Here is a 25,000-nt window from a genome sequence, read left to right as displayed (position 1 = left end):
CACATATTGTTGACAATGTCTGCATATTCTGTTAGACCATGTGCAGGTCTGAACCTTCGAGAAAGCTGTGCTGGACGCCATTGTCTACATACTTCATGACCGGCTCGTGATGATAAACAATTTTACTGAAATCTGGGGCTTATTGTCTGGCCTTGAGGATAATCAGATGACTAAGATGCACTTAAATGCAAGGATGCTGTGGGAGGAGCGACTGAGGGAGCTGGGTATGTTTAGTCTGGGGAAGAGAAGGTTAAGAGGTGACATGATAGCCATGTTTAAACATTTGAAAGGATATTTTTTGCTGCTTGTTTTCTGCTGCTCCAGAGATTAGACATGGAGCAATGGATTCAAACTACAGGAAAAGAGATTCCATGTCAACATTAGGAAGAACTTTCTGGTGGTAAGAGGTGTTCTACAGTAAAAAATACTGCCTTGGAGAGTGGTGGAGTCTTCTTCTTTGGAGGTTTTTAAACAAGGGCTGGATGGTCAGATCTGTCAGGAGTGCTTTGCTTGTGTCTTCCTACTTGGCAGGGAATTGGACTGGATGACCCTTGTGGTCTCTTCCTACACTGCGATTCTATGCTAGGAAAAAGTGGTTCTTATTTATTTATTTTGTACCATTTACTTCCGAACTGATATTCAAGCAATTTCTAAAAAATTAAAATAGATATAGATTTTTAAAAACAACAATAATAAGAAAAGTTGTTACAATGTAAAGTACAGAGAGCCAGTGTAGTTGAACCTTGGACTATGACTCTGGAGACCAGGATTCAAATCCTTGCTCAGGCATGGGAACCTACTTGGGTGCATTTGGGTAAGCCAGCCTCAGAGGAAGCGAAAGGCAAACATTCTCTTAACAAATCTTGCCAAGAAAATACAACAGCAAATTGTTAATGAATTCCTATAGAATTATATACAGTTTAAAATGTTTCCATTAAAAATAAATCCCCAAGATAATAAAAACCTAAACAAGGCTGAGCTTGTTCAACATAAAACAGTGCAGACTACGAAGAAAGAAGCATGACAGTTATGTCTGGGATATATGGCTCAGGCCTGTGCAGATTTACTTGGAAGCAATGTCCCACTGATTTCTAAAAAGACTTACTCCTAGGCATGTGAGTCTGCATACAACTGCAATGTTAAATCTATTCAGTTGCATCACCCCTGAAATTGATGAACACGGCGATGAACAAAAACCAATTAAAACAATGCAAAGATAAAAACATGTTAAAAATATTAAAATGCTGCTTAAAAGCTCCTAAAAGCAATCTAAAAACAATCCTAGAATCCAGTTCTGAAACAGTTAACATCAGTTTCACATTCTCTGTTGAATAACACCAGCTACTTGTCAGAAGCTTAAAAGAGATGGAGCAAGCCTAACTTCCTTGGGTTGAGAGTTCCACAGTTGAGGCACTGATACATAGAAAGTCCTCTTATGTGTACCCAAACCTAACTTGACAAGGTATTGGGACATTCAACAGCCCCCCCCCCCCCTGGAGATCTCAGATGTCTAGCAAGGGAGGAGGTGATCTTTCAGATATCTTGGGCCCAACTTGTTAAGAGCTTTGTATGTCAACGCCAGCACCTTGAACTGAGCCTGGAAGCAAATTGGAAGCTAGTGCAGATCTAGTGCAGGACCAGTGTTGTGAGTTATTATGTGCCTTCATGTCATTTCTGACTTCAGGTGATCCCAAGGGTTTTCTTGGCAGAATTTGGTCAGAGGGGGGTTGCCATTGCTCTGCACTGAGGCTCAGAGAGTGTGAACTGCCTAAGGTCATCCAGTGGGCTTCTGTGGCTGAGTTGGGATTATATGGTTGCTAAAATGCACACCTCACACTGGTCTGGCTACTGCATTTTGCACTAGCTGCAGCTTCCTAACACATTTCAAGAGGAGGCCCATATAGAGTACTGTATATTGCAGTAGTCTAATTGAGAGGTAACTAAGATATGAACCACAATGGCCAGATCTGCCTTACCCAAGAAAGGGTGCAGCTGGTTCACCACCCAAAACTGAGCAAAGGTGCTCCTGGCCACCACAGCAAGCTGGCTTCCCAAGAGCAGTGCTGGGTCTAAGAGCTCGCCAAAACTATGAACCTGATCTTTCACAGCGAGAGCAATCCCAGCCAGAACAGGCTGCAATCCCAATCCCAGATTAGATTTCCTATGGACCAGCAGCATAACTGTCTTGCCTGGATTAAACCTTAGTCTGTTCACCTGCACCCAGTCCTTAACTTCACCCAAACAATGAATCAGTACTACCACAGTCTCTTCGGCATCAGTAGCAAAGGAGAGATGGAGCTGTGTATCAGCATACTGGTAGCACCCAGTCCCAAACCTCTGGATGGCCTCTTTCAGCAGCTTAATGTGGATGTTCAAAAGGACAATATTGACCCCCGTGGAACCCACAGACTAATGGCCAAAAAGCTGAACAACAGTCCCCAAGCACCACCATCTGGAAACATTCAGCCAAGAAAGACCAGAACCACTGCACAGTAACATCCCCAGATCCCATATCAGCCAAATGACCCAGAGGGATGCCATGGTCAATAGTATCAAATGCTGTTGAAAGATTCAGGAGGACCAGTAAGGAAGCACTCCCCCTGTCCAACTCCCAGTGTAGGACATCCTCCAAGGCAACGAAGGCTGTTAGTCCCATAATCAGGTCTGAACCCAGATTGGAATGGATGCAGGTAATTCGTTTCATCCAGGAAAGCCTGGAGTTGTGTTGCCACCACTTGCTTTAGGACCTTACCTAGAAAGGGGAGATTAGAGACTGGCCAATAGTTACCTAAGAAGGTGGGGTCCAATTAAGGTTTTTCCAACAATGGTCTTACAATTGCTATTTTAAGAAAGGATGGAATACAGCTCTCTTTCAAAGAATTTACAACTACCACCACCCACTTCACAGTCTTCTTCTGGCAGTTTTAGTCAGAATGGACATGGGTCTAACAGAAGATAATAGCAAGGCTTTATTTGGTATCTTAGGCATGGGCCAGACCAGCGCTTTGCGCTGGCCTGGCCATGTACTAGGGTTGCATGGGGTGGAGCAACTGCACGCCCCGCAACCTTAGTACATGGTGGTGGCGTAATAATGGCAGTGCCCTGTATACATGGGGCCATTGTTATGTAAGCGCCGTGCGGCATGTGCACATTGCTGTATGGTGCTTATGTAATGAGTGCGCCACTTGAGCACTTGTTATGCTGCTCCTGTGGCTTTAAAAGAACCCACTTTTTGCCGGGTCTTTTTCCGCATGAGAGAAGCCGTGTGGTTTGGCAGCTGTGGTTTTCCTCCAAAGAAAAAACAGGTGCCAGCAGGCCACTGTTTTTCGGCAGTCTCTACTGTGCCTTAGACATGCATGGATTCTTCTGTAGAAGTGGTTGGGCACATTTGTCTCATGAGGAACATCTACATTTAGTACAAAGGTGTGGAAGCAGAATTGTGCATGCATTGCCATTGTGCATTTCAATGTCCACTGCTCCTGGATACACATTACACATGGATTTCATTGTGTACTTTGATATCATTTGTGCATTGTAGCCATTCAACACAAAGGTGGCATAGCACAATTAATGTGGGACTATACCTACAGAGATTTATGCACACAACTTGGATGTAGGATCTTTCTCTGTGTCTAGGGTTGCCAGCGTGAAAACTGGAAAGGGCTCCTGTACTTTTAACAGTTGCCTAGAAGAGGGTATTTCAGCAAGTGTTGCTTGTTTCCTGGTTATGTGGAATGCAACACTTGCTGAAATGCCCTCCTCTAGCCAACTATGAAAGTTAAAGAAGCTCCCGCTAGTTTTAATTCTGGCAGCCATATAGGCTGTGTCAGGTAATTTAAAATTTGTTTTGATGTAATGCATTCATATGAAAGCAATCAGAACTATCTATGCTGATATACTAAAGTGAAATGACATCTACATAACATGTTAAGGTATATTTAATTAAACTATATCTGCTACTCCTCATAACTGCACTGACCTCCTGGTTATTATTCCCTGTGCTAAAGAGAAGGAACTAAATTACAATCCAATAACATCTGAAGGAGCACACATTCCCCACCTGTAAGCAATGTAGATTGCTTCTTCCAAATAGAGGGATCCCTAACAGTAACAATTAATCATCGTATTAATAATTATATGGAACAGTAAAAAGGGATGCAACTGTACTTCAGCAGATATTTTTCTTCCTTTGATTGTCTTCCTGCATGACAAAGATTTGGACTGGATGGTCCTTGTGGTCTCTTCCAATTCTGGTTCCTGAATTATTTTTGTGTGTGTATGTGATTTAACGAGGTGAAAGAATTAGTGGGAAATAACAGGAAGGTTTAAAGGCTGCCAGGTGAAAAATAGGACAAGGCTTCTGTACCTCTAACAGCTGTGATAAGCAACAGCTGTGGAAATTTCCTCTTTTGTGCCACAACAAGGTACAACAGCCCTGTCTTGTTTTTCATCTAGCAATCATAAAAAAGCAACAGATAGAAGACAGCATGGGCATAATCCTCTCTGAAATTCCACGAATCACATGATACAATTGTACCTCTTTGCCTGGCAACCCTCAAAGCAGTATATGCCAGCTCTCTGCAAAATAGGGTAAATAATTTGGTTAACTCTAATTGTTAGTCCCACTTGTTAGGCCCATTGTACAAGTCCCATGGGTTCAGTGGGTGCAGTCTTGCTGAGCTCAACAATTGGATTTAGCTTGGGGCTTTTGCTTTAGTACAGTGGTTTTCAAACCTGGGTCTTCCAGTTGTCTGGAACTTCAGTTCCCCGAATCCCCAAGCATTGGCCACACTAGCTGGGATCTCTGGCAGCTGTTTTAGAGTTCAGCTTCCAGAGATCCTAGCCAGTGTGGCCAATGTTTGGGGATTCTGGGAATGGAAGCTTCAGCTCAGCCAATGTAGGAAGACTGCTGCTTTAGTGGACATGTGTGTGTATGCACGTGAATGTGCATACGTGACTTCAAGTTCTCTGTCAACCTGTGGTGACCCCATGCATTTGATAGGGTTTTCTTGGGCAAGGAACACTCAGAGGTGGTTTTGCCTGTTCCTTCCTTTGAAATGTAGCCTAGAGCACCTGGTACTCCTTGGTGGTCTCCAAGCCAAGTACTAACCACAACTGACTATATTTAGCTTCCAAGATCGGATAGGATCTGGTGCCTTAAGGATACTTAAGCTGGTTTTCTGCTGCTCCAGAGACTAGGACCCGGAGCAATGGATGCAAGCTCCAGGAAAAGAGATTCCACCTCAACATTAGGAGGAACTTCCTGACAGTAAGGGCTGTTTGACAGTGGAACAAACTCCCTCAGAGTGTAGTGGAGTCCCCTTCCTTAGAGGTCTTTAAACAGAGGCTGGATGGCCATCTGTCGGGGATGCTTTGATTGTAATTTCCTGCATGGCAGAATGGGGTTGGACTGGATGGCCCTTGAGATCTCTTCCAACTCTACGATTCTATGATTCTATGAGAAAAAGTTGATAGGCAGCTGTCAGAGATTGGACAAAGCTCAGAATCAGAGATGTTGAATGCTTTCAAAATCAAGTGAGTCTACTAAATCACTGCAGCCACATAGTGTTATCAGGTCAGTGATTTGTTCAGCTCTGTATTGCTTGGCAGAAGATACCTCTTTATTACCTTGGCTGCTAGAGAGCTTTTCAACTGGATCAGATAGGAACAGAGCATGGGAGATATGCACAAAAAGTAAGCTTTCTCTGCTTAAAGATGCTGAACAAAGATAATCAAATTGTCAATTATCAATGGACAATGAAACTGTGGAGGGAAAACCAAAATTATGTAAACTTCTGCCCAAGAATAAACTCATATTTATAATGCATTGCATTTTCTTTTCAGCTTAAGCTGGATTGCAATTTAATCAGTCCAAAAACCCAGATAGCATTTCTACCTCATTAGCTTGAATTTAGAATAATCAGATTAAAGCGATCTCATGCTGTTGCATATTCTGAGTTACAGTTTGTGTAATAGATTGCTCCTTTAGCCGGTGAGTCTTTTTTGCCTTGGTGTGGCATAGGGTTGCCAACTTGTAGTTATTCTGGTCCTTGCAACTTTTAGCAACAGCCTGACATATAGCTCTTTTTCGTATCTCATGGAGATCAATTTGAGTGTAAAAATTTTGCTTATGGTTTTCCCCCCATATTGTGCTGCTATTAAAGATATAGGAGCAGGGCATGTAAAAATTTGTTTTAGCAATCCTGAATTTATTCCAGAAAGAACCAAGTTGCGAAAGATGTGGGACCAGGGACTATTAACCTTTCTTCCTACACCTAAAATCCTATTAACTTTTCTATGGCAGTCCAGAGTATCTGCAGCACTCTTTTCCAGCATCACATTTCAAATGAGTTGACCCTCTTCTTATCAGCTTTCTTCACTATCCAGCTTTTACAATCATACATAAAAATGAGAAATACAATAGCATGGGCTATCCTAACTTGTATTAAGTGATATATCTTTACACTTTAGGATCTTGACCTGACCCTTACACCCAAGTAAATATGTACATGACTCCTTTGCAAATTATCAATTTTTACCCAGGGGAATGGTACTTACAATGCTTGTGGTTATGGAAAGAAATCTCTTGGGCATCTTTAGACACCCCCCCCCCCTTTAGTTAGTCCTAGGAGTGTCTGTTCTTTAAACGTGAGACAGTTGTGTGGTTTTTCAAGGGTCAATGTTGGTTTGCAGACAGTTGACTGAGTTAATGTTAAATTAGGCAAAATGAAACAAGATGTACATTTTTACACCTTGATTATAGTTGGCCCTCTGTATCAACGGGTTCCTGATCCACAGATTCAGTCATCCATGGCTTGAAAATATTTTAAAATACATATACATTCCAAAAACCAAACCTTGGTTTTGTCATTTTACATAAGGGACACCCCTTTTTACTGTGTCATTGTATATAATATGACTTGAACATCCACAGATTTTGGTATCCATGGGGGGGTCCTGGAACCAAATCCCAGCTGATACAAAGGCCCAAGAATAGTGACATTTGTAGGCAGCTATGCCCTAAGAATAGCAGAGAAAGAGCTGCTTATCTATTATCATCAAATGAAGGGGAGGGATGTCCAGTCTCCTACAGGAGAGGCAGGGCAAAATACAGCCCTTTAGATGCTGATGGACTGCAACTACCAGCATTTTTAACCATTGAATTGGATAGCTAGGAATGATGGGAGGTGCAGTCCAATCACATTCGGAAGGGGAGCACCTTGCCAACCTCTGAAATAAAATCACCAACTAATAATACCTTGGCCTACTCTTCTGCCATTAAAAGGATATTTGATTCAAGTGATGCAACGTACCTAAATATGTCATTGTTGTTGTATGCCTTCAAATCAATATGTAGGGGCCCAAGGTGAACCTAATCATGGGGCTTTCTAAAAATAGTTACTTACTAATTGGTACCAATCTAACTGTATTACAGGGACAACTAAAGGGTAGGGAAAAAAAACCAGAGATGGTTTTATCTTTGTAAGGGCCAACCAAAGTGCTACAGAAATAAGTTTTTTGATCCTAACAACCGTATTGCTCAGTGTGGGCTTTGTTTTTACTTGTAGACTGAGAGCCTGTGTAGCATAGTGGTTTGAGCATTGGACTAGGACTCTGGAGACCAGGGTCAAAATCTTGGCCATAGAAACTTACTGGGTGATCTGGGGCAAGTCACATTCTCTCAGCCTCAGAGGGGGAAGCAAAGGTATACTGTCTCTGAACAAATCTTGTTAAAAAAAACCCTGATATGCTTGCCATAAGGTTGCCATAAATCAGAAATGACTTGAAGGCACACAACAACAAAATATGTCTGCTGTTGTGCTTTTTAATATAACAGCATGGAATCACAAGCTGGAAACCTTATACATGAGCATGACATTTATTATTTTTACTATGGTATTTATACATTTAGTTTTGATGGTAGTGTAAGTTTAATTCATCAAGGAATATTTAAGTAATTCTCTGCTTAATCATTAAACATGGCAGAAAAAAATGTTAAAATGGTTTATGGGGTTTTTGTGTGTATGTCGTTCTTAAATCAGTTGCATCTACTGTAATATTATTATTATTATTAACCTTTATTTATGAAGCGCTGTAAATTTACACAGCGCTGTACATGCAATCTTTTTAGTTAGACGGTTCCCTGCCCTCAGGCTTACAATCTAAAAAGACATGACACAGAAGGAGAAGGGAGTGGTGGAGGGAAAGGGTAAGAGGTCCAGCAGTTCCTCTCAACCTCCGAGGTCTGGACCAAGGCAGATGGACTGGAGGGAGGGCAAGGCTTCATAATGGATGGTTAATCATTATCCAGAGAAAATACATAATCACAAGTAGGATAATACATATACAGTACATAGGAATACAGGAAATGGATCGATAAACAGCCAACAACAGAACATCAGATAGTAAGCGACAATTATGCGATGCCTGGGAAAGCTTCTCTGAATAGGATGGTTTTCAGCTCCGTTTTGAAGCTGGTTAAAGAAGTGATGGCTCTTGCTTGTGGAGGAAGAAGGTTCCAGGAGTGAGGGGCAGCAAGTGAAAAGGGGCGAATCCGGGATGGGGCAGAGGAAATCCTGGGCTGAGACAGGAACCCTTGACTACCAGAACGGAGGGCCCTGGTGGGAAGGTGAAGAGAAAGAAGGTCTGATAAGTAAGGAGGGGCCAGTCCATGGAGGGCTTTGAATGTCGACAGCAGGAGCTTATACTGAATGCGGAAAGGGAGAGGGAGCCAGTGAAGGGATGCCAACACAGGAGAAATGTGGTCAGAGCGGTGGGTGGAAGTGATAATGCGTGCAGCTGAATGCTGGACAGAGATTAAAGGACGGAGGTGAGAAAGAGGAAGCCCAGCCAGGAGGACATTACAGTAATCAAGTCGTGAGATCACTAGGACATAATAAAATTCAAAAACATAGCAATGTTAGTCTGGAGCAGTATGCAAAAGGATCTTGTAGCACCTTTGATATAAATGACAGAAAGAAAGAAGTTGGTAGCATAAGCTTTTGTAGACTTAATGCTCTGAGTAGACTCAAGTCTTGTTGTTGTGTGCCTTCCAGTCATTTCCGACTTATGGTGACCCTAAGGTGAACCTATCATGAGGTTTTCTTAGTAAGATTTGTTCAGAAGGGGTTTGCCATTGTCTTCCTCTGAGGCTGAGAGAGTGTGCCTTGCCCAAGGCCATCTAATGGGTTTCCACGGCTGTGCTGGGATTCAAACCCTGGCCTGCAGAGATCTACTTCAACATTCAGACCGCTGCATCATGTCAAGTCTACCAAAAACGTATGCCATCAACACATTTATTTCTCTCAGCTACTGTAGTTTCAAAGGTGCCACAAGATCTCTTTGCATATTGCAATAAAGTTGGAGAGGAGAAGGTTAATAAAGCTAGCAATTGCCTTCATACTTCTGGTAAAGTATCTCTTTTGTTAGGGAAATGGCAGATTAATGGTTCATAAGAACTAGTAAATAATCAGATATTCCAGAAAGTGAGAGGGATTTTGGCAAAATAGCATGCCTCTTTTTCTCTCCACTCCATCTGGGAGCTAAGAATGAGGTAATCTAGGCAACTGCAGAAGAAATAAAAGTACTGGCTCAAACAGTCTGTGACAAAATTTTGAGTCAGAGAAAGATAAATTAGAGATTAGCAACCATTTTAGGTGCCTGAGTTAGCCTAAGACAAGTTACTTTCTGAGGCTAAGAGGGTGCTCCTTCCTTTCCAGGTACATAGATGGACAGGGGTCACAATTGATGAATATTTTCTTTGTTTTTGTTTTTAGCATATTAGTATATTATTTTAGTATTTTAGCATTTTATAGCATTGTGTTTTATCCTTCTTTTTCGATTGTATATGTTCAGATGTACTGACCTTTGGTGGAAAGGGCATTATAAATAAACACTATTATATTTACTGCTACGATTGGATTGGCGGTGGGATCATATTTTCTATTTCACCCAAAGAGATGCCAAATTAATAGAAGGCAATTTGGAGTCAAAGGCTTTCATGGCCGACATCCATAGTTTTTTTGTGGCTATATGGCCATGTTCTAGAAGAGTTTGTTTCTGATGTTTCACCAGCATCTGTGGCTGGCATCTTCAAAGAAAGATGCCAGCCACATCTTCTCTGAAGATGCCAGCGACAGATGCTGGCAAAACATCGGAAACAAACTCTTCTAAAACATGGCCACATAGCCTGAAAAAAACACAAAAAAACCTAAAAGAAGGCATTCAGGGCTGGCAGTGTACATTTGTTGTTGCTATGTGCCTTCAAGTCATTCCTGGTTTATGGCAACCCTATCATGAGGTTTGCCATTGCCTTCCTCTGAGGCTGAGAGCATGTGAATTGCTCCAGGTCACAAATAATATACTAATCTGTTCCAGAACTCCCAGCATTTATCACTTGAGGCGATTACTTTACAGTATTCTGCTTAATGGCCAGTGGACATACTGGTTGAGGGATTCTGGGAGGGGGTTCCCCAAGCATCTCTCCCAATTTCAGCATAATAGTATGGCCAGTTCTGTAGGATGCTTCCCAGGTTGCAGAGGTTTGATATGGAAATCTTTCTGCAGGGGTGATTCAGCTGTTTCTTGACTTGTGCTCAGTGTATATATTTGTAAGTAAATAGAAGTAGTATACAGTGCCAATAAGCCTTCAGTGACCTTCTAAAGGGAATGAAATCTAAGTAACTGCTGTGTCCTTGGAACGTCTCATGGCTCAGAGGAGAGAGATAAGTATGTCTGGATTTAGTATATGTACATTGCATCAAAGCCATCAAAAATAAAAAATGTTTTTTTAATTTAAAAAAATCAACAACGCAACATGTAAATTGGGATAGGCAGCCTGAAGTTCTTGACCTGATCTCATGTGATCTTTGACTCTAATTTCAGAGTCCCTTTGAAAACTATCAATTCAGGTCTATGCTAAAGCAGCAGTCTTTGGGGACATTCACACTCAGTTTTTTGTTGCAAGGAGATGTGGATCGCTGTGCTGATGCATATTGGGATTGTTGTTCCCATTATGCTTTGGGTTTGCAAATCTCTCCAAGTCATTTAAACCCTTGTGTTATTCACACATGTCATTGTTTCAGGATCTTCCCTTGAATAATATAGAGTGATCAGAAGTGTATTCACACTGCCGAAGTTGCGGATCTTTCAGGAAAACTCAGGAAAAAAACCCGCTGTTGAATATCCTGGGTTAAGTGGGTTGTTTGGTAGCCCCCCTCCCCCAGTGCACCAAGAGCATTTGAGATGAGAGTGAACACCAAGGAAATAACCCAGATTCGTCCCGAGTTATTTTCGTAATGTGAATGGGGCCTTCCTTTTTAGGTGGGAGGAAGCAGGATGAAAGGAAGGAAAGACAGAGAGAGAGAGGGAGAGGGAGAGGAGTGGGGACTCATCCACTTTTGATTCTGGTCCTGTCACCGTCAGCTTCAGTCTCCCTTGCCACAAGCATGTGGTTCTAAAGGGGAAATGTTGCCCAATTTCTGTGTAAGTAAAAGAATGGTAGAGGTTTTGGTGGAGTGTTTATAGAGCTCCAAGAACATAGTCAGGAAGCTGAAGAAGGAAACAGAGGTTTTACAGAGTATGGAAGATGTTGGGAAATGAGAGAGATCTCTCAAGCAGAGTAATCTCTCTACACATTCAGGGTCTAGCAAAGAAAGAAATAAGCTTTGTCTTCTTGGTAAAACAAATAAAAGTAGCCAGTGGCGTAACCTGAATGTACGGGGTGTATAGACTGCACTGGGTGACATCTCAGAGGAGGGGTGACACCCAGTTGGGCCATCATCCTACTACCAGGGGATGTGTATGTGCTAGTGCTGCTGTGCCCAGCACCCACCCATTCTTGTCTACCAGTGTAATGTGCTGAGAACCATCGTGTCAAAAAGTGGATTGCCAGTACATTGGCTCCTTTTGAAGAGAACCTTGATGTTCTCAAAGGGTTCAGGAAATGCAAGATGTGTAGGCATTTTGCAGACATTATGACTGGAAACTTTCAGGTTTTATACCTGTCAGACATCTTTCTTTTTGATGGAACAGAAATGTAGTGAATATCAATTTTTCTTTCAAAGTTAATGGTAATTCATGACTCTTGGGTGCATTGTAAGTATTTGTGCAACACATTTCTTTTAGGAAGTAACTTTCCAAGCTATGGGCTTTCATTATTGTTATTTTTTTTAAAAGCCTAACAAAGCAGAAAAGTTGCATTGTTTTTCAGAGACCAAATACCAGATTAGATCATGGGTCCAGTTGCAAACATCATCTCCAGATGGCAAAGCAAAATCCAAAGGCAGCTGCAACAAGAATGCAGGAGTCATGACAGAGAGAAGAATTAAGTGCTGATTCTTATCTTGTTTATGTCCCTGTGGAATATATGTAGCCATTGTGCTTAGAGCAGACTTTCCAAACTGATGCTTTTCAGATGTGTTGGTCTGCTAGCTATCCCAAGGAGCGTGGGTGTAAGGTTTTCAATTTAGGGTTAGTATGAAGCCAGTACGTGGAAATATCTAAGAGTCTGTATTGGAAGTGGTCCTTTTTTTTTCTTAAAAAAATAATAATCTGTTAACCTGTTAATAAAACTTGGAACTAGGAGTGACTAGTGAGATGGGCAAGTTTGCAAGTTTGCTGAAAATGCTGACTTAATTAATTAAGATGGTTAAGAATAAAAACAGAGATCCAAAGTAATTTTTCAAACTCTTGTTACAATAGCAATTGGAATTCAATGTAAGCAAGTGTCATCTGCTGCCCTCCAAAATATCCAACTTCAAATCTACACTGATGGGATGTGAGCAGGGAAAGCTGACCAAACAAGGGATCTTGAGGTTCTGGTAGTTAGCTTGAGAAAAATGTACAGATGCTGTTTAAAAAGACATTTTTTCATGTTGGGCATAATTAGGGAAGGAATCCAAATTAAAACTACTAATATCATACCTTCTTATTGTGTGTCTTCAAGTTGACACTGACTCATGGTGACTCTATTCTAAGGTTTTTTTTGGGCAAGATTTATTTGGGGTGGTTACCATTTCCTTTCTCTGAGGCTGAGAACATGGCTCGCCCAAGGTCACTAAGTGTTTTTTGTGGGTTTTTCAGGCTATGTGGCCATGTTCTAGAAGAGTTTGTTCATCTCATTTTGCCAGCATCTGCGGCTGGCATCTTCACAGAATGCTAGCAAAATGTCAGGAACAAACTCTTCTAAAACATGGGCACATAGCCTGAAAACCCCACAAAAACTATGGATGCTGGCCATGAAAGCCTTCGACTTCACATCACTAAGTGTGTTTCTCTGGCTGAGTGAAGATTTGAACCCTGCTCTCAGCCTCAGGCAAAGGCAATGGCAAGACTCCTCTGAACAAATCTTACCAAGAAAACCCCATGATAGGGTCGCCAAGTCAGAAATAACTTGAAGGCATACAACAACAAACAACATCAACAATATCCCAGAGTCCTAGTCCAGCACTAGAAACACTACACCATCTTATACAAATCTATGATGTGACCATAATTGGAACACTGTGTACTGTCCTGGTCATCACACCACAAAAAGGATATTGTAGAACTTGTAAAGGTACGGAAAAGGACAACAAACATTATTATGAAGATTATACAGTGGACCCTTGTTATATGCTGGGGTTTGGTTCCAAGACTCCCCGTGTATAACAAAATCTGTGTATGCTCAAGTCCTATTAAATATAATGACATAGCAAAATGGTGTCCCTTATAAAAAATGGAAAATTAAGGTTTGCTATTTGAAATTTCTACATTTTTTGAACATTTTCTAACTGTGTATGCTTGAATCCGTGTATAAAAATTCAATGTATAAGAAGGGCCGACTGTAATTATTACTATGATTTTTATTTACTGCATTTGTTATGTGCCCTCAAGTAGTTTCCGACTTATGGCAGCTGTAAGGCAAACCTGTCACAGGGTTTTCTTAGCAGGATTTGTTTAGGATGGGTTGCCTTTGCCTTCCTCTGAGGCTGAGAGAGTGTGACTTACCCAAGGTCAGCCAGTGGGTTTCCTTGGTCAAGCAGGGATCTGAACCCAGGTTTCCAGAGACTCAATCCATTGCTCAAATCACTATGCTATACTGGCTCTCAAGAGTGAAGGGGGCATAGTAAGGATCAACCAAGAATACCCTTACTATAAGGCAGTGTGGATACAGGGGAGGTTCTCTCAGTAGGTAGAAGTTTGGTTTGGAGGATCTCAGGGATCATACAGATCTGAGAAATGCTATGCAGTTCAAAGAGTTTTGGAACAACAGCATTGCTGATGCAAGTCATTCCCATTAGATGTGCCTTGGTACCTTCCACATAACTTCCTACCTATTGAACTCCTATACTCTTAAAATAGCTCTATTTAGATAGCAGGGTTTAGTGTATTGATTTATTTCCAAAGTGGCCTTTGGCACTGAATCCCTTTTTCACCTCTCTAATTTTGCAAAGCTGCACTGAAATCTTGGTCTGCTAGAAGTCCCTAGGACAATTCTGAAAAGCCTGCACCAGAAAGGTCACCATAAAACCTGAAAATGAGATCTAATTGCATTAAATAAGGAATGTCAGGCATTATAATCTGCTTGTTCAGTCCAAAGTAAGCTCCACTATGTTCATTGGGGATTCCTCCAAGAAAGTACATATAGGATTTTATTCTTAAACACCAAAACAGGTACCCGACAGACTGTTTGCTCCTATACAAACCTTTCTGAATGTTCAGATCTTCTTGAGCAGAGTCTTTTTACCAGTGCAGTTGGACACAAAATGTGCAGCTGGAAAAAACTGTATAGCTGTTTAACAGGCAATATATAGTTGGAAAATGGGAAGGCAACTAGACAGCTAGGCTTATGAAGTTTTCATTATGCACTTAAAGGACAGAGATAGTGTGCACACAAATTTGTATGCAGTTTCAAAACAAAGTACCCAAACTGTATTACAAATAATACAGGAGAAAAAATTGATGATATTAGTCAGTTGCAGGCCTATGACGAACACTGTCCATTTTTTTCTCCTGTATTATTTTTAGCACCTTTACCTGATGAAGAAGCCAGTGGAGCTTCAAAAGCTTGTAACATATATTTATGGTCCAATAAAGGTTATCACTATTTTGTGGATTTGTGATGTTATTGTACTTGGTTATGTTTTGGTTCATTAGCAATTGTAATGCAGCCGATGCCATTTTACAATGTTGAGTACTCCCTGTTTTGTGGCTCTTTTAACAATTTTTTAAAATAATGTTATTTGTTTTAGATACTGATAGAGCTTTAGCACTTCTGGAAGACTATTGTAAGAAGCTGAAACAGCCAGAGGAACAACAGTTGAAAAAAGCCATTAAGAAAGTGATGGGTATCTTCAAAAGCAGTTTATTCCAGGCACTGCTAGGTATGTACTTTCAGATAATGCTTATTTTCTTTGGCTACTGCTATTCATGTATTTTTTAATGCAAAAAAAAAAAATTGTGATTCCTGGACTGTGCTTGTACATTGGCTTTGGAGATGGGTAGTTAGCATCACTTATGATGCAGGAATGTCCTAGGTACATGCTAAATACTGTATGTTCACTTTGTTAACTGGTATGTAGTGATCATCCGAATTTGCGGAACGGGGGTTAATTTGCTATTTCTTTTCAATGTAAATCATTTCTCCTTACAAATATTAGCTTTGCTATGCAGATCTATCACTTTCCTTAATGGGATAAATCTATAACAGGACAAATCTTTTGGAAAGTGTTTTGTATTGCAATAAATGGCAGAAGGGAATGTGTCCACCTCACTCCCCCGTAGCAATAACCCTGACCCAGTGTAGCCCCACTATTGCTGCTATTTCTCCCAACTTTAAAGATCTGATCATAGGTCTTGGATGTCTTTTTCTTGTTTGGCTCAAAGAGGAGGTTGAATGACTGCTGCTAGGTGGTGTTGGGAGAAAGATTGTTCTGTCATCTCTGTTTGCTTTATAGAGAGGCAATGGTCTTCTCTACTTGGATAGAAATGAGTGTATCATCCTGTTTTTCCTACTGAAAATGGTCAAAGATTTTGGAGTATCCTGCTCAGCCTTCTTTCCTGAAATATAAGGTTCCCGGAGGTGGTTATTTGACTTTTGGAAAACAGTCATGCATATTTAAGAAGACAAGATCACTGGTTCTAGTGATTTGTGCTTCTTCCACCAGACAGATGTAGTTCTTGTTAGTCTTGTGGACAAATATTAACAGCTGTGCAATGCTACCGAAACAGTTAATTTGTATTTGTGACCTTGTCTGATACTTTTTGCATTAGTTTGGCAGTGTGAAGCTGAAAATGGATTGAGTGAGTGAATTTTCCCTTTTTGCTAATCTGTTTGTGCACTTCTCGTGGCTATGGCAGGGTGGCGGTAGGCAGTTAGATCGTGCTTGCACACTTTGTTTTTCTTTCTTTGCTTATGCACTGTATAACTCTTTGGAGTCAATCTTGTATGGGTCTAGGGTTCTCCATTTTCCAAGAAAGCCAACCAGATTCTTGGTTGCATCAACAGGACTATAATGTCCATATCAAGGGAAGTGAAAGTACTACAGTATTCTGCTTTGGTTAGGCCTCACCTGGAATCCTATGTCCAGTTCTGGGCATCTCAGTTCAAGAGGGATGTTGACAAACTGGAACATGTCCAGAGGAGAGTGACCAAAATGGTGAAAGGTCAGGAAACCATGCCCTATGAGGAGTGACTTAGGGAGATGAGAATGTTTAGCCTGATGAAAAGAAAGTTAAGAGAGGACATGATAGTCATGTTTAAATATTTGAAGGGATGTCATTTCGAAGAGGGAACAGGCTTGTTTTCCACAGCTCCAGAGACTAGAACAAGAAGCAGTGGATTCAAACAACAGGAAAAGAGATTCCACCTAAATTTGAGACAGTCAGGGCTGTTCAACAGTGGAATATGCTGCCTTGGAGAGTGATGCAGTCTCCTTCTTTGGAGGTTTTTAAACAGAGGCTAGATGTCCATCTGTCAGGGGTGCTTTGATTTTGTGTTCCTGAATGGCAGGGCATTGGACATGATGGCCCCTGTGGTTTCTTCCTAACTCTGTGATTCTTTGATTTTCCCAGCAATGGAGAATTGGATTGCTGGCCAGGGAATGTTTTGGCAGAATTTGCTGTTTAATGACCCAGTTCTATTAATACCTTTTCCGGCATATAAGACGACTGGGCGTCTAAGACGGCCCCCAACTTTTCCAGTTAAAATATAGAGTTTGGGATATACTCACCATATAAGATATACTCACGCTTCCAATGCACACCAAATAATTTTTTTAAAAAATCAGATCTGATTTCAACATGGTAATTGTAATTCAAAAGCTTATGACATGCAGATACTTAGTAGGAAAACCTGTTGTATACAAAGCCTGCTTGGATTGGACAGCTCTCCCTGCCTGCCCTGTCTCCAAGACTATCAGACCTGTAGCACAAACATGGCTCTTTTTTCCATACCCCGGGTGTCCTGGATGCCTGCAGCTTGCTCCACCCTTCACTTACACCTTCCCGGTGAGGCACCCACCATCGGGACTGCGTTAAGCCACTTCTTTCCACGAATCCTGGTGAGTGGATTTTCTTCTACCGTACTTGTACAGCGCCACCCTTGCTGCTTTCATACGGTCGCCGCATATGGTGGGGATGCGGCCGTGGCCATTTTTGAGCTCTCCTCACCATATGTGGTGACTGCAGATTCTCCAGTCTGGCTCGGAGGTTTCAGCACCTCCCCTATAAGATGACACCCACCGTATAAGACAACCCCTGACTTTTGAGAAGATTTTCCTGGGCTAAAAAGTAGTCTTATACGCCAGAAAATACAGTATTTATTATTGGCGCTATACAGACTGCCCAAAAAGGGTGATCTGCTTGTGCCTTGTTTTGCTGCACGAGGGAGCCATAGTGGACAAATCGCATGGCTGCCTCACACAGCAAAAAGAACCCGTAAAAAGCAGGTTCTTTCTGCGGTGCCATAAGGACGTCGCAGTGCGCCAGTGGTGCACTCATGACGTCCTTATGGGGGCGTGACATGCGTATGCTAAGCATCCATCGCGTCAAAATGGCAGTGCCCGTGTGTCAAGGGCGCTGCCATTTTGACGCCCTCTTCACATGCTAGGGGTGAGGCCAGTATGGGCCGTGTGCCTTTGGCCAACCCCTAGCACAGTGATGGCGAACCTTTTAGAGACTGAGTGCCCAAACTGCAACCCAAAATCCACTTATTTATTGCAAAGTGCCATGTCCCTCTGGCTTTCTAGTGACAAACTCTAGTGAACTCTGTGTTGGGACAATGGTGCATGTGCCCACAGAAAGGGCTCTGAGTGCCACCTCTGGCACACGTGCCATAGGTTCGCCACCACTGCCCTAGCACCTGACGGGGGTGCCGCAAAGGCTCGTCTGGATCAGGCCATTATTTTCTTTTCTTATATCCTACCTTTCTCCCAATATAGGGACTTAAGGCGGCAAACAACAAATATAAAATGATACAATTTAAAAACAGTACAACATTAAAATATATACAGTAAATATAAAATTTATAATGAAGAACTACAGGCCTGTATCCCATCTTCCATTTTTGAGCAAGGTGATCGAGAGGCTGTTGCCCTTCAACTCCAAGTCATCTTGGATGAAACTGATTATCTAGACCCATTTCAAACCAGCTTCAGGACAGGATATGGGGTGGAGACTGCCATGGTTGCTCTGGCTGACGATCTTCGTCTAGGCATTGACATAGGAAGCGTGACCCTGTTGGTGCTTCTAGACCTCTCAGCGGCCTTTGATACAATAGATCATGACATCCTCTTGGAACGCCTGGGAGAGTTAGGAATCGGTGGCACTGCACTCCAATGGTTCCGGTCCTTCCTCTCGGGTAGACTCCAGAGGGTGGTGCTCGGGGAGAGTCGCTCCTCGAAAACGGAGCTTATATGTGGCGTCCCTCAAGGCGCCATACGGTCTCTGATGCTATTCAACATTTATATGAAACCGCTGGGAGAAATCATTCACAGACATGGGGTGGGGTGTTATCAGTACACTGATGACACTCAAATATATTTCTCCATGTCCCAATCAGCAGCTATGACAACAGATGGCATTTCTCCCCTCAATCAGTGTCTTGAAGAGGTAATGGGCTGGATGAGTTAAAACAAACTCAGTCTGAATCCAGACAAAATGGATGTACTTACAGTAGGGCCCCCCAAACCAGGTATAGGGTTGCAACCTCCAGTCCTAGATGGGGTCACACTCTCCACAAAGGACTGTGTTCGCAGTCTGGGGGTGCTCCTAGATCCGTCACTTCACATGAGAAATCAGGTGAATGCGACGATCAGGAGCACCTGTTATCAGCTTCGGCTGATACACCAGCTGCACCCTTTCCTGGAAGTAAAGGACCTAGAAACTGTTGTACATTCACTGGTAACTTCACAACTTGATTTCTGTAATGCGCTCTACATGGGGCTACCCTTGTGCCTAGTCCGGAAACTTCAACTAGTGCAAAATATGGCAGCCAGGCTGGTTGCCGGAAAAAATAGGAGTGACCGAATAAATCTGTCCTAAAATCTCTTCACTGGCTGCCCATTAGTTTCTGGGCACAGTACAAGGTGTTGGTTATAACCTTTAAAGCCCTACATGGCTTGGGTCCAACCTATTTGAGGGATCGCCTGCTCCCATATAATCCGCCCCGCACCCTCAGGTCCTCTGGGAGGAATCTATTGCAGCCTTTAAAAACCAGACTAACTGCTACCTCCCAGAGGGCCTTCTCTGCAATTGCTCCCAAACTATGGAACGGTCTGCCAGACGAGTTCCGTCAAATTGCCAGCTTAGACAGCTTTAAAAAAGCTGTCAAGACGAATCTCTTCCGGCAGGCCTTTCCTGAATAAAAGTGCCTGGCCACAGAATGACTGCCCCCCGCATCATGTATCAGCCCACCGCTCTGTCCTCGCTGTATTTTATTGTGTTTTTAATATATATTTTAATTGTAACATGTTTAATCCTTTGTTAAGGAGGGGAATTTGGGACATAATTTTGTAAATGTGGATTTTAATGTGTTGTGAGTCGCTTTGATTGTCTCGTCACAGAAAAATGGGATACAAATAAAAGTTTTATTTATTTATTTATTTATTTAAACCATCTTAAGAGTTAAAACAGTTATAAATTAAAATGTAACATGTTAAAAATACAAACATGTTAAATTTATACAGTCAGCCCTCCGTTTTTGTGTGCCCCCCCGAAACGGACCCCCCGCAAATACGGGGACTCACCTATATTCAAGCCCCATAGGCTTGAATGGGGTGCATGCCCATGAGCGTGTGTGGAGGGAGTGTTGTGGGAGCACGGCCCATTGAAAATAATGGAGGTCGCCCCTCCACAAATATTCAAGACTGCGGACCTAAAGTACGCGAGAAAGGAGGGGCGACTGTATTGCACAACATTTAAAACCCAGCCCTTAACAACTTAAAAGGCCTGACTGCACAACAATGTCTTTAGCTGGCGCCAGAAGGGCAGCAGGGATAGATTCATTCTGGCGTCTCTAGGGAGGGAGTTTGAAAGCTTGGGAGCAGCCAGTGAGAAGGCTCTCTCTCTTGTTCTCACCAAATGGGCCTAAGAGGGTAATGGGACAGAGAGAATGGCCTCTTCAGATGATCTCAAGACTCTAGTGGGCTCATACAGGGAGATACGGTCCTTCATATAACCTGGACCCAAGCCGTATTCTACCATTGGTCCCCATCAGCAAAAGTGCTGGAATGTTCCTCTGCTGTGCACCATCTTTTTCATAATTTACCACCAATACAGCTTATCTTCTAGCAATAACATGCATCAATGTTCGGCACCAAATGAAGTCTTGGGGAGACCTGGACCTACACCCAGTCCCAGAATTTTAGAACTACAGTGTGACAGGAATTATGATGGGGATCTGTTTCTTTAACTAATTTAAGTAAGACAGTGATGCGGAGAGATGTGTAGAGATCAAAATCAAGATGTTTCTTTTTCAAGAAAACTCGAGTGTGAAGAGAAAGAGGAAAGTGACATCAACAGCAATATGATTTATTGAGTCAATGTAACTTGGGCCTTTTGGAAAATGCTAATGATATATTTTACAGACATCATTAGTTTTGAAACTCTTATAATTTTAAGTACAGTGAGCCCATGCCATACGCGGGCTCATTACAGGCAGCTTTCAGCTTATGCTGAAGCCACTCGGCAAAAGGGAGAATGGCGCGCATGCTGCAGCACGTGCTCACAGCCGTACAGCAAGCACAAGCCCCATTATATCCAATGGGGCTTGAACATACACGCTTTTTGCCTTACGCAGGGGAGGTCCGGGATGGATCCCCCATGTAAGGCAAGGGCCCACTGTATTAAACCACAGAAACAACTATGGTCCAAGACACAATGCAGAAATAATCCAGTTTGATACCGCTTACCGCTTTAAACTGGCCGAACACAAAGGGTGCTCAAACAATGGACTCCTTTCATCCTGGAGAGAAGTGAACAGTGGGGTCCCACAGGGTCTCGCCTGGGCCCAGTGCTTATTCAACATCTTATCAATGACCTGGATGACAGAATGGGAGCATACTCATCAAATTTGCAGATGACACCAAATCAGGAGGAATAGCTAATCCCAGAGGACAGGACCAAGATTAAAATGACCTGAAAGACTAGAAAGCTGGCCACAGCTAACAAATGAAATTCAACACGGAGAATGTAAGGTATTGCACTTAGGGCGGAAAAATAAAATGCACAAATATAGGATGGGGGGACACCTGGCTCGAATGAAACTACGTGTGAAAGGAATCTAGGAGTCCAAGTAGACCACAGTTGAACATGAGTGAACAGTGTGATCGGCAGCTAAAAAGGCCAATGCTATTTAAGGCTGGCATCAATAGAAGTATAGTGTCTAGATCAAGAGAAGTAATAGTGCCAGTATTCTGCTTTGGTCAGGCCCCACCTAGAATATTGTGTCCAGTTCTGGGCGCCACAATTCAGAAGGACATTGAGAAACTGGAGCGTGTCCAAAGGAGGGCGACAAAAATGGTAAGGTCTGGAAACATGCCCTATGAGGAACGACTTAGGGAGCTGGGGATGTTTAGCCTGGGAGAAAAGAAGGTTAAGAGGTGATATGATAGCGCTGTTTAAAATATTTGAAGGGATGTCCTTCAAGGAGGGAACAAGCTTGTTTTCTGCTGCTCCGAGAACAGGACCCGGAACAATGGATGCAAGCTGCAGGAAAAGAGTTCCACCTCAACTAGGAGGAACTTCCTGACTAGGGCTGTTCGACAGTGGAATGCACTCCCTCGGAGGTGTAGAGCTCCTTCTTGGAGGTCTTTAAACAGAGGCTGGATGGCCATCTGTCGGGATGCTTTGATTGGATTTCCTGCATGGCAGGGGGTGGACTGGATGGCCCTAGTGGTCTTCTTCCAACTCTCCGATTCATGATCTATGTATTGAACTGCCCTGGTTCGTGCTACGGGAATCCTGGGAAATTGTAACTTAGTGTGGCAGCCAATGCCTCTGTCATGTCGAAGACGAAGATGTCTCACAAAATGACACGTTTCCAGAAGTTCCTAGCATGAGCTAGAGCCTTAAAGCAGTTTCACACTGGATTGGTTTCTGCAGTTTGTTTTTGACCTATGTTTTACATCAGGACAACTCAGTCTCTCTAGATGTTATTGGACCTAAAACATGCATGAGGCGTCACATTGGCTTATACTGGCTGGGGCAAATGGAAGATGTAGCCCAGTAACATCTTGAGGACCACAGCTGCACATTCTTGTTTTAGATTTTTCTCTGTCTTCTAAGGGGATGAACCGACCGGCAGGAAGGGTCAGTTTGAAGCTGCCCCTTTTGAAGATGTATTGGGGGCCGCAGCAAACACATGCTGCGGCCCAACCTGCTTTTATAGTCTGGTTGAAAAAGGAGGGCCAAAGACCTGCTCCTTTTTTGCTAGCAAAACGCTGGCTTTGCCTCCGCACCACAGCTGGAAGCCAGTCTTCAAGCCTCTCCGGTAGCAGCGGCATCCAATGCTGTGCCACCAGAGCACTTGAAGCTGCCCATGTGTGGGCAGCTGCCTGGCTTCTGGATGCCTTCAAATGTCATCACAGTGTGTGAGTCTAAACGCTGTGCGACTGAGACACTTGAAGTAGGCGTATTTGGGCAGTCTGTTCTGGCCCTACGGTATTTATGTGACACGAAAAGGGGCGAAATGTTTGTAAACCATGGATATCTTCTGTCCTCTATTAACTATAATAACAGTTGCATTCAAGTGATCATATCCCAGTTGTTAATTCAAAATATGGCAAGACTTTTACCATCCATGTAGCTTCTTGCTTTGCCTTCACAGGGTGTAGCTTTGATCAAGAAAGTCTCTAATTAGTACTAGTTTATCATATTGTACAAACTTTGAAACAATGAGACTAGCTTTGGAATGAACCAGGATATTAAACCATGATTTTGACATTTGTGCATAAACCAGGTTTGTTCCAAAACTGGGATTGTAGTTTCCTTTCAGCCAAAATATATAAATATGGGGTGGAAACACACGCAGGCCAAAATAAAGTGGTTTCCACCAGCTTTGAAAGCGGTGTTTAGATGACCCATGCCTCCAAATGAGCAGAAACTGGATTGAAGCTGCGTTCCGGGCTAAAAACCAGAGCAAAAAAAGAAGCCACAATAGTCTGACTCAAGGCAGAAAATACACCCTTCGACCCTGCATATGACACCCTGATGTGAAAGTAGTTCTGAGAAGAGTGATTCATCCTAACCATAACCCTAAAGCTGAATATAAACACACTGGTGCAGGTTCACATTAAAAAAGGATGGAGTTGTGCGTACCCAAGTGGTCGTGGTGGCAATAGAAAAAAGTGAAAGTGTGCAACCTTACAACTTCACACAAAGACAGTCCAAGATGTGAAGGAGGGATGTGGGGAGGGGCATGCATTTGCTGCTTTGCACTGTTTTTATTGGACACTCAGTGCTCCATCCCTGTACTAGTGGATGATCGAGTGTAACTGTGTGCAATCAAAGGTGTGGACATCCAGTGGGATGCAATTAGGCAGCAGTAGAGCAGTCGTTTGAGTCAGTATGTTATAGGACAGACTAGTGAGCGATGCTTGGTGGGGAGGTGACAAAACAAATTACCCAGCTGTGTGGCTTGACACCCATTGTGCAGTTGGGCGTGCGCATTTGGTCTGACTTGGGAGTGGCTTGGTGTGGACAGGGGGGTTTGGCCCCACTTCCAGACAAATGCAGTTTTGAATCGCTTTTTCTTGCCTGTCTGTCCCGGCCTTATGTCTAATAGAAGCAACCGTGTTTAATTACAACTCTGGTAAGGGACAACAATTCACCCACATCTTGGTTTAATAAGGGGAGATATGTATCATCTCAGCTGACCCAACACCTTTCTACAAACACATTAAATCAAACAGGCTTGGGAAAGAAGTAATTTCATAAGTGCACAGTGCATTGATTGTTGGCTCCTTATTTTGAATGATCGTTTCCTATTCCCACTGTGCTTTTTATTTTATTTTATCAAGGCGGCTTTGGGTACGATTAATCTCTCATTATAAAATGGTTTGGCTCTTTCGATGGCTTAGATCAGCTGATATAACAAAGTGACTGCCCAGCACGTATTTATCGTTGTGAGAAGGGGTTGTTACATAATCAATAATCAGGTTTCATTATGTAATAAGGTTCTTTTTTAAAAAAAATAATAATCACAATCTGACATCTGTTGGCAACATTTGTTGCTGCTTTCTGATCTTTATGACATTACCACGACATCTCAATTGGTAACCTTCCATTGCATTTGGACTACAGCTGGGACTTAGGGGTTGTAGTCCCGTTCATCTGAGGGCTCCAGGTTGTGTGAAATATTAGACATACAATTCTGTGCTTGTGACAAGTAGTACTGACTCGCCGTAGGATGTTCTCCCTTAGGTTGCTGGCATTATGCAAGACATTGCCGGGCGGTAACTTAAACCACCTATATTGGGTGTATCGGTTGCTACAATGATTCACTTTTTCCTCAAAGATC

The 25,000-nt window shown here is 42.6% G+C and overlaps 1 protein-coding gene across 1 annotated transcript in view; it reads left to right on the top strand.

Moving 5' to 3' along the window:
* The window catches only part of LOC121925147 (disks large homolog 2-like), a 1,073,267-nt gene that overhangs the window by 14,343 nt on the left and 1,033,924 nt on the right, over positions 1 to 25,000 (top strand). Inside the window, exon 3 of the mRNA XM_042456961.1 lies at positions 15,234 to 15,365. Within this exon, the coding sequence (XP_042312895.1) occupies positions 15,234 to 15,365 (132 nt within the window). The remainder of the gene's footprint in view (positions 1 to 15,233; positions 15,366 to 25,000) is intronic.

This window comes from Sceloporus undulatus, chromosome 3 (genome assembly GCF_019175285.1).
Source record: "Sceloporus undulatus isolate JIND9_A2432 ecotype Alabama chromosome 3, SceUnd_v1.1, whole genome shotgun sequence".
NCBI classification, from domain to species: domain Eukaryota; kingdom Metazoa; phylum Chordata; class Lepidosauria; order Squamata; family Phrynosomatidae; genus Sceloporus; species Sceloporus undulatus.
This window is presented reverse-complemented; position numbering and strand designations above follow the sequence as displayed.